Genomic DNA, 10,384 nt, shown 5'->3' with positions numbered 1-10,384 from the left:
TGAATCGTGGCTTGAAGATACCGCCTTTCATGGCCCAAAACAAGTCTAGATGTATCAGATTCCATGCTCAGCGTGTCAAAGCCATTTTCTTCTTTGCCATTGCTGTCTGCAAGTAGTACTAGTTACAGTCTCTTCTTTTGGTTTTAGTATCAAAAGATTCAAAACAAGTAATGCTGTTCATAAAACAAGGTACGTGAGAGGTCTCTAACTAACAAACATGTAGAAGGTTTCTCTTCTCACCTTTCATATGATAATTAGCTATGCTGCCTAAGAGAGATAAGAAGAAAAAGAAGAAGAAATCATACTTGAGTTTTTACTTCCTGAAATGTCCCTGATGTCTGAAAGAGGGGTGGAGGTTAAGAAAATAAGCTTCCATATTGCGCAAATTAGTAGATAAATGGCATACAATACATACTAAGATAGTTATGTGATGTGCTGTGTGATTATTATGACTATTTTTCTGAAAAAAATACATGGCCTTTAATGTGTATATGTTGATATTATTATATTGATGTATTGTAAATAGGAAATGTTATCAGCACACCCATATTTTGATATTTGCACAAACCCAGCTGTCTTTTCTTCTTTAATTGGCTCCTGAGAGCTTTTTGGGAAATGTAAGAACCTTTTTACAGCTCTTTAAATACTAAAGATACAAGATGGTTTGTGAAACTATCAAAATATGGTTGTGCTGATATCATTTCCCTTGTAAATTTATGAAAGTATACTTTCACAAATATGACTTTTTAAGGGCAAATGCTTTTTTAATTAGGAAAAATTGTCAATTGGTGACAGAAAAATGTAAAAATAGTGGATGGGTGACACCCTTTTGAAAAGTTGTGAACGGAGGTCGAAACACCTTTTTCTGACATGGCCCTTTACCCAAATACCCTTCATGCCAAAAAGAACACGTTATAGTAGATTTTTCTCTCTCTTACTTTTCACATACCCAAACTTACCACCAACCTCTTGCAAATTTCTTCATTAACGCCTGAAACCCACGAAGTGTAAGTGAAGGTTAGTAGGTTATCTACTCTCTTAGGATTAGTGCTTCCATTAATGCGTTTGAACCCTGTCTTTAGTGTGTGATAATAACCCTGTCTGTATTGTGTGTGATAACCCTATCTTATAACCCTTTTAAAATGGTGAGTTAGGGCTTGTGCTTCTATTATCTCTGAAACTGTTCTTATAGAGTTGGTACCCTACTAATAAAGTTGGTATTAGTGTTTGATGACCCGAATATAGATGGTTTATGTAAACCCTTTTGTACATGAATCACAATTTTTTGCACTTGATAATCCCTTATTTGCTGTTGGTAAGTCCCATATATTTACCTGATAAACTTGTTTTGACACTTGATACACCTCGGAGAGGCTTGGTAACCCCCTTGGAGAGTGTTGAAAAGCCCTTGTACATTGTTGGTAACTCCCCTTCTATGTACATGGTAATCCCTTTAGAAACTTGAAAACCCCCTTGTGTAGAGAGTTGAAAACCCCTAATTTGCAACTTGATTACCCTTTACAGAAGCCTCCGTACGGACTTGAATCCCTCATTAGGTAGCTGATAATCTCTTATAACACCTTGTGGACTGACCTTCAAACCCCCATTGAGGTAGTAAAATCCCCTTTAGAGTCCATAACCCCACTTATGAACTTGGTAACCCATTGTGTACACTTGAATACCCCTCAAGAAGATATGAAGATCCCCTTTTAGCAACAACTCTGTTTAGAACCCCTATTTAGAATTTTATAAAAATGTCCGAAACAATGGTTTCTCTTCTTTTACACTATGATGGAGATTTGAAGGATGATGTTTCTTGGGAATACGTCGGAGGGAAGAAGACATTGTTATCTGTCAGCCGCAGAATCAATTTCGACGAATTTGAAGCTGCAATCCGAAGAAGGATTGGTGTTATAGAAAGGTAGAGGGTTGCAAATGGCGTATAACGGGTACTAATCATATGACCTGTGTGTTAGTGAACTCGTTTGTCCCTGACCATACGTGTAGAACTAAATTAAGGGGCAATGATCACCCTTTTGTCACAGCAGCTTGGGTTGCTCAGACATGTTTACGCTTATTTGCTTGCCCAGATGATATGAGGACGAAGATCATACGAGAATATATCAAGATGAATTGGGGTATAATTATAAGCTATTGGAAAGCGTACAACGCGATGAACATCATACTTGAGATTAAGTGTGGAAATGTGGAGGACTCTTATCGAATATTGCCTGCACTTACAGTTCAGATGATGAGAAGAAATTTCGGCAGCTATATGCGTGTTTTCAGAGCCAGAGATTTACGACCTATGGGAGATGATAGATTTGTTCGCTTATTTTGGACATTTGGTCCCAGCATACGGTCTTTTCATCGAACACTCAGGCCTATAATTTTGGTTGATGGGACACATCTGCGAGCGAAGTATCTAGGAATCTTATTAGTTGCAATCGGGGTCGATGGTAACAACGATTTATATCCATTAGCATTTGGGGTTGTTGAGACGGAGAACGAAGATAGTTGGAGGTGGTTTTTTATGTTGCTGAGGCAGTACGTATTGGCAGCGGAGATGAACATATTCACCATATGCTCCGATCGACAGAAGGGGTTGTTGCAGGCAGTGCCTAATATATTTCCCAATTCTCATCATAGTTATTGCATGCGTCACCTCGCCGCCAATTTGCGATCCGAGTTCAAAGATGTTCTACTTAAGAGATTGTTTTGGAAAGCCGCACGGACTTTGAGAGAGAGTGTGTTCAGAGAAACAATGGACAAGATTAAGGTGATGAATGAACGTGCACACAAGTGGATAAGTGACATTGTGAACGAACACTGGGCTAGTTTTTACTTTAAGGGGGATAGGTATGATGTATTGACTACAAATAGATCGGAGTGTTTCAATGCTGTCCTGAATGATGCGAGAAGATTGCCGATTGCATCATTGGTAGAGCACACTAGACATCAGACTACAGACTTCATTCAAAAGCGTCAGAAATTGGGTCATAGTTGGCAAACAAAGTTGACTCATTACGCAGAAGAACGTATAACATTAGCGAGGGAAGAGAGCCGCCAGTATACAGCTTATCGAGTTGGGGTTCATGAATATGAAGTACGGTCGCTTGAACATACAGATGGCGTAAACTTGGAACTTCGCACGTGCAGTTGTTGTGCATTCCAAACATTTGGACTCCCGTGTGGACATGCCATGGCAGCCATTGGCATCACAGATTTTGATGCATACGATTACTGCGAGAAATGGTTTCATGTAGAGAGATATCGGGATACGTACGCTGAAGTTTTGCACCCGACACTAGACAGGACCCAATGGGAATTAAATCCCGAATCCTTGATGACAATATTGCCGCCGATTGCAAATCGACCACCGGGAAGGCCGCGTACGAGAAGAACTGATCGCGAATTGAAAGGTGGATTACATTACAAATGCACCCGATGTCGACAACTTGGCCACAATAGAAGAAGTTGCAAAGAACCACCCGTGATAAGACAACAAGTTGACCAAACTGCTATTGGGCCTTCTGCACCCATACTCAGTAGGTCGGGCGTACCTTGCCAAGCTCCCTTCTTTGTGTAAGGGTGTAATTGAATTTTTTGAATGTTCTCAGATATTGTAATGACTTCTTTTTTGTTATTTTGTAAAGAATGGTTGTAATTGGAACATCAATACATAAACAATTTTTTTGGATATAGATATGCTATTTGTTCTCTATTTAGTTGTCGCTCTCCTACATCTAAACCATGAAAATGGACCTATCAACAGTCAGAATTGGATTACCAGCACAAACAATAGGATTATCAACCAATTCCCTAGGTTGATAAAGCTACTTGATATTGGAATTCAGCTTATCAACTCCCTCCAAATAGGTCATCAACCAATCGGAAGTGAGGTTATCAACATACAAAATGGGATCATCAACCTATTCCCTTGGTTGATAAAGGTACTTGAATGTTGGAATTTAGGTTATTGACTCCCCCAAAATAGGTCACCAACCCATCGGAAGTGAGGTTATCAACACACAAAATTGGATCATCAACCCATTCCCTTGGTTGATAAAGCTACTGGAATTCAAAATCCAGGTTATCGACTCCCCCAAAATAGGTCATCAACCAATCGGAAGTGATGTTATCAACACACAAAATTGGATCATCAACCCATTCCCTTGGTTGATAAAGCTACTGGAATTCAAAATCCAGGTTATCGACTCTCCCAAAATAGGTCATCAACCAATCGGAAGTGAGGTTATCAACACACAAAATTGGATCATCAACCCATTCCCTTGGTTGATAAAGCTACTGGAATTCAAAATCCAGGTTATCGACTCCCCCAAAATAGGTCATCAATCAATCGGAAGTGAGGTTATCAACACACAAAATTGGATCATCAACCCATTCCCTTGGTTGATAAAGCTACTGGAATTCAAAATCCAAGTTATCGACTCCCCCAAAATAGGTCATCAACCAATCGGAAGTGAGGTTATCAACACACAAAATTGGATCATCAACCTATTCCCTTGGTTGATAAAGCTACTGGAATTCAAAATTCAGGTTATCGACTCCCCCAAAATAGGTCATCAACCAATCGGAAGTGAGGTTATCAACACACAAAATTGGATCATCAACCCATTCCCTTGGTTGATAAAGCTACTGGAATTCAGAATCCAGGTTATCGACTCCCCCAAAATAGGTCATCAACCAATCGGAAGTGAGGTTATCAACACACAAAATTGGATCATCAACCTATTCCCTTGGTTGATAAAGCTACTGGAATTCAAAATTCAGGTTATCGACTCCCCCAAAACGAGGTTACCAACATTCGAAAGTGGGTGATCGACCAAAAAAAAGGGTCACCAACCATTTTCCAGGGGAGTAAAGCTGCTGGAATTGAAATTTAAGGTTACCAACCTCCCTTTTTTTTGGGTGATTGACCTTGGAATGTGGGTTACCAACCCAAAAAAGGGTCACCAACCATTTTCCAGGGGAGTAAAGCTGCTGGAATTGAAATTTAGGCTTACCAACCTCCCTTTTTTTAGGTGATTGACCTTGGAATGTGGGTTACCAACCGAAAAAGGGTCACCAACCATTTTTCAGGGGAGTAAAGCTGCTGCAATTGAAAATTAAGGTTACCAACCTCCCTTTTTTTGGGTGATTGACCGTGGAATGTGGGTTACCAACCCAGAAAAAGGGTCACCAACCATTTTTCCAGGGGAGTAAAGCTCCTGGAATTGAAACTTAAGGTTACCAACCTCCCTTTTTTTTGGGTGATTGACCGTGGAATGTTGGTTACCAACCCAAAAAAAGGGTCACCAACCATTTTCCAGGGGAGTAAAGCTGCTGGAATTGAAACTTAAGGTTACCAACCTCCCTTTTTTTTGGGTGATTGACCGTGGAATGTGGGTTACCAACCCAGAAAAAGGGTCACCAACCATTTTTTCAGGGGAGTAAAGCTGCTGGAATTGAAACTTAAGGTTACCAACCTCCCTTTTTTTGGGTCATTGACCTTGGAATGTGGGTTACCAACCCAGAAAAAGGGTCACCAACCATTTTTCCAGGGGAGTAAAGCTGCTGGAATTGAAACTTAAGGTTACCAACCTCCCTTTTTTTTGGGTGATTGACCGTGGAATGTGGGTTACCAACCCAGAAAAAGGGTCACCAACCATTTTCCAGGGGAGTAAAGTTGCTGGAATTGAAAATGTCTAAAACCTGTTTAAACACAAACACAAACACACTTCATATTCTGTTCACAAACACAAACACACATCATATTATGTTTTAAATTATCACTTCCCTACTCATTCAGAAACACAAACACACATGTCTAAAACCTGTTTAAATTTACAAGTTCCAATATTCAAATTGAAACACAAACACAAACACACTTCCATAAAACCTGCTTACATTTACAACTTCTCCACATTCATAAACAAGTTCACAATTCCATAAAACCTGTTTCACCAACCAAGTTCTCCACCCATTCACAAACACACACACTTCCATTAAACCTATTTCAATTTACAAGTTCTCCACCCATTCACAAACAAAAACACAGACCATAACAACTTCCCTTGTCATTTAACAATTCCCCTGCCAATCTTCATTAAAAATAAAGTTTTTAGTATGATCATCAGAAAAAATAAACATCCATGAACATTAGAAGGTGTTCCTATATAAGTGTGTAGTCCCCAAACTCTCCTCGTAAAAATCTCTCACAGAGTTGTAGCCGAAATTCAGGAATGTCTGTCGGCCCAAAGTTCAGTGATTGACCATGGTAGAGATGCTCAATCGCTTTTAGGACAAAAGCGCCGCAATCAACCATGTATAAAAGCATGCATTGAATGGAGTTACTTTTAAGCTAACTACGAATGAGATAGGAATACTAACAAAAATTCGAAAGTTTTAAGTTTGAACCCACCCATTGTTCTGCTTTCGGAAGCCATCCATCTGTGAATATGGAAAGTCATCGATGTTGCAACCCCGGCCCTTCAAATATTCCTTCATTAATGCTACCTGAATTTAAGACAACGAAGGAATATTGAGTGTTATACATATGGAAGTAACTTTAAATGTTACGGAAGATGTTAATTTACTTATAGTGGGAGATGCTCGCTCCTGAAATGAGTCCCCTTCCATTGAGTTGAACTCGACCATCTTTTTATTCACCATATCAACAAGCACAAGAGCCCAATGAAAGTCTTGACAGCATGTGATTAAAAGCATCCCAATATCTTCTAACGGGATATGGTCAAGTGTACGATGCAATAGCTCGTTCGCCAACCGATCGGAGTCCAACTTATTTTTGTCATCCATTGAATCACGCCCTGAAGTCTTATATCCCTGTACAATGAAATGAATTTTGTGGGAACACTAAATGATGGATAAGTTGTAAAGTAACATGTATAGCTACAAAAAACCCTCTTACATGTACTGATGAAGGAATATATACAATCCGTCCAGTCAAGGCATTGCTGGAGGCGCACAAATACTTCCCATATACATCCAACACCTACAACTCAAAAAAAATTCTTAATTACCTCAACAATGGGTACTGAAGACAACACTTAATTTAAAAAATGACACTTACTTGGCCACTGAGGACTCCTTTCAGGTTCCACAACGTTTCGAGATCCTCGGCCAAGACTTTTACCCCGTCAACGGTCATGAGAATACGACTGCAAAAATATACAAAGGTTAGAGGAAGCAAGTATCTAACTTTGAATAATGGTTAATTGAAAACAAGTGTACTTGCCTTTGGTCTTATTTTTTCAACTTCTGAATGAGATCAGTTTGCCTCCGTGTTACTTTCTTCGTTGCCCTCTCACTTTTTTTCTTTGTCACTGGGGGTACTGTATAGGGGCTATTCTTGGCGTAGCTTGGTTTCTTATCCCTTCTCTGATTTTTCACTCTCCTCTCAATGCTCCCTAATTTTTCCGTCCTCTTCCTCTTCTCTTTACCCTCAGGGCTATCGAGAATGGTAACAACATCTGACGCTCCTGTTACAACTGCTTCATTTACGAAGCCAACATCTTCAGCCTGACTCATCACATTTATGACCTCCATATCTTCCTCCTCTCTTCTTTTTTTCCCCATCTTTTCTCAATTCTTCCTTCTCCATTTCAGCTTCGTCTCCCTCCTGTCTTCTCATCGCTTCCCACTCCTTCTGTATAATTTCCCTCTCAGCTGCAATCTGTATTCGTAAATTCTCCTTCTCCGCCTCCATCTCCACCCTGACTCTTCTTAACATCTCCTTCTCCTCTTCATTCTGTACCCTCTCTTTTTTTATATTGTCCCATGCCTCTCCTATCTTCTCCCACTCTCTTTTTATCCTCCTATCCTCACTGGCCTCCTGACCACCCTCCTCAACTACAGTATCCCTTCCTTCAAACGCAGGTGTGCCGGTCAATGCTGGGACAGTATGTGACTGCCCTAATGGTTCTCCCTGCCCAATGATTCCTTCTTCCTCGGGTTCCTAATATACAAATAAGGGATACAACACACAAAATTTGTAAACATTACCAAGTTAAATAAAACATAATATAAAAAGAGGTCCATTGCGATACCTGCTCAGGAATGTACCGCAGTTCGTCCTCTCGTGGCGTCAATGTCACCACTACCTAACGATTCGAGAAAGTTGTTAGATCATAAATATTACAGACTATCTAAAATGGTATCTAGTAGATAGGGTCTCACCTCAGATTTGTCTATCTTCCCATGCTCAATCATATAGTACTTATTCGATTCATTTCCTTTCGACTTCCACTTCAGAAGACGTGGACAGGCATCTGGATTTTTTGGTATCTACAACTTCGTGTGCTCGAAAAGCCACACTTGCACACACAAGACAGACTTTGTTAATATTTTATTAATAGGAAGATAAATAAAAAGGCAAACTATTGCAGAGGCCATGATACCTGCAATGTGAGGGAGCAACCTCCAAGATATTTTCCCCCTGCGACGGATGCGTTTAAATACTCGAGTAACCAATTGTATACTGCTCCCCCCCCCCAGTTATAGTCGCACATCTTCTCTAAATCATCGATATAGGGCCAAAACAGCTGGTCGGCCCGATGTGCAGCCTGAGTGAATAACATAGTAGCGAATAGGTGTAGCACGACATATTTCACACAAGTCTCTATGGAGGGTTGGTCCTCTAGACCAACTAAGGCCTTGATTTGTACAGAAAGGTCAGATGCCAGAACAGATCCTCTACGAAATGGCCACCCAGGCAGTAAAGGAGTGGGTTTACTCTTGTCCGTCCACGGAACCCTCACCAAATTAATTTTTTCCCCTCTAAGTGGAAGGCCTAAAGCCAATGCAACATCGCTAGCCCTAAATGGAACTGCGATACCGCCTAGCATGAATGTCTTCGTCGCCGGAACCCACTTACTGTGTAGTGCTCTAATTAGAGGCTTATGCATGACAGCCTCTTCTAGTGGATTCTGTTCTAGGCGGATGAAGTCTTTGAAAGGGGTCTTGCCTATATCATCATAGTGGGACTATCGGAACTGTGTACTCCGCATCTCCTTAATAAAGCACGATGGAGAACATCGTGCAGGGACATATGGATCCTGTAAAACAACATACATAATCAGAGCTTGAACTTTTATCAAGTAACTTAGATTAAAACTGTAAAGATCAAATACACTTACATGTTTCGCCTTCACTTCACTTTTCTCACCTTTCACGTTGCTTTTCATCTTCTCACTTTTCACATCGGTTTTCATCTTCTGACCTTTCACTTTGGTTTTCATCTTCTGACCTTTCACTTCAACTATCTTCTTCTCACCTCTATTTTTCATTTTTGCCTTCTCACCTTTCAGTTTCATTTCTCCCTTTTCACCTCTCAATTTCATTTTCCCCTTACCACCTTTCATTTTCATCTCCTCATTCTTTAAACCCATTGCGGGCTTCCTATTAGACTTTCGACTCCGGCTCTCATTTGCCTATTAACACAATTAGAGAATAAAAGAGCATTCTATTGACTAACAATCTAAAACGAGAACAAAAAAGACTACACTTACACGCGTCTTCATTGTAGACTTTGCCTTCTCCCAATCCAACTATATATATTATCACTGTCACAAAAGAAGAACATAATTAATTGTAATGTAAGTTCATGTTTCTTAAAATGGGGTTCGCAACTCAAATATGTGATTCTCAAGTGTAGAAACCATACCAAAAATTACTATATGAACAATGATCCAAAAGAGGATTGGCAACAATATGAAAATGGGGATTATCAACCTCCCTTGAGGGGGTTTTCAACACTGGAGAAGGGGGATTATCAACCTCAACAGGGAGTTCTCAACACTACAAATATTAATTATCAACCTCAACCGGGATTCACAACACTGGAAATGGGTATTATAAACTCCTTGAGGGGGTTTTCAACACTAGAGAAGGGGGATTATCAACCTCAATAGGGAGTTTTAACTCTGGAGTAGGGGATTATCAACCTCAACAGGGGGTTCTCAACACAGGAAATGGGGATTATCAACCTCCCTTGAGGAGGTTTTCAACACTGGAGAAGGGGGATTATCAACCTCAACAGGGGGTCTCAACACTGGACAATGAGGATTATCAACCTCAACAGGGGGTTCTCAACACTGGACAATGAGGATTATCAACCTCAACAGGGGGTTCTCAACACAAGAGAAGGGGGATTATCAACCTCAACAGGGGGTTCTCAACAGAAGAGAAGGGGGATTATCAACCACAGGGGGTTCTCAACACACGAGAATGGGGATTATCAACCTCAACCAAGGTTTTAAATCTCGGTTTCGGTCATCACCGAAACCGAAACGTTTCGGTTTCGGTACGAAATTTCGGACGAAATCTTGTAAAAATTTCACCGAAATTTCGGTGAAATTTCGGA

At 40.3% G+C, this 10,384-nt stretch overlaps 1 protein-coding gene across 1 annotated transcript; it reads left to right on the top strand.

Moving 5' to 3' along the window:
* Window positions 1-2,173: 2,173 nt before the first annotated feature.
* LOC143890119 (uncharacterized) lies at window positions 2,174-3,589 on the top strand. The gene has a single exon (XM_077394680.1). It carries the CDS (start codon window positions 2,174-2,176, stop codon window positions 3,587-3,589), a length of 1,416 nt encoding a protein of 471 aa, XP_077250795.1.
* The last annotated feature ends 6,795 nt before the right edge of the window (window positions 3,590-10,384 follow it).

The sequence above is a fragment of the Tasmannia lanceolata genome, unplaced genomic scaffold (assembly GCF_043159265.1).
Source record: "Tasmannia lanceolata isolate RefF3 unplaced genomic scaffold, GAP_Taslan_0.1 ptg000002l, whole genome shotgun sequence".
NCBI classification, from domain to species: domain Eukaryota; kingdom Viridiplantae; phylum Streptophyta; class Magnoliopsida; order Canellales; family Winteraceae; genus Tasmannia; species Tasmannia lanceolata.
This window is presented reverse-complemented; position numbering and strand designations above follow the sequence as displayed.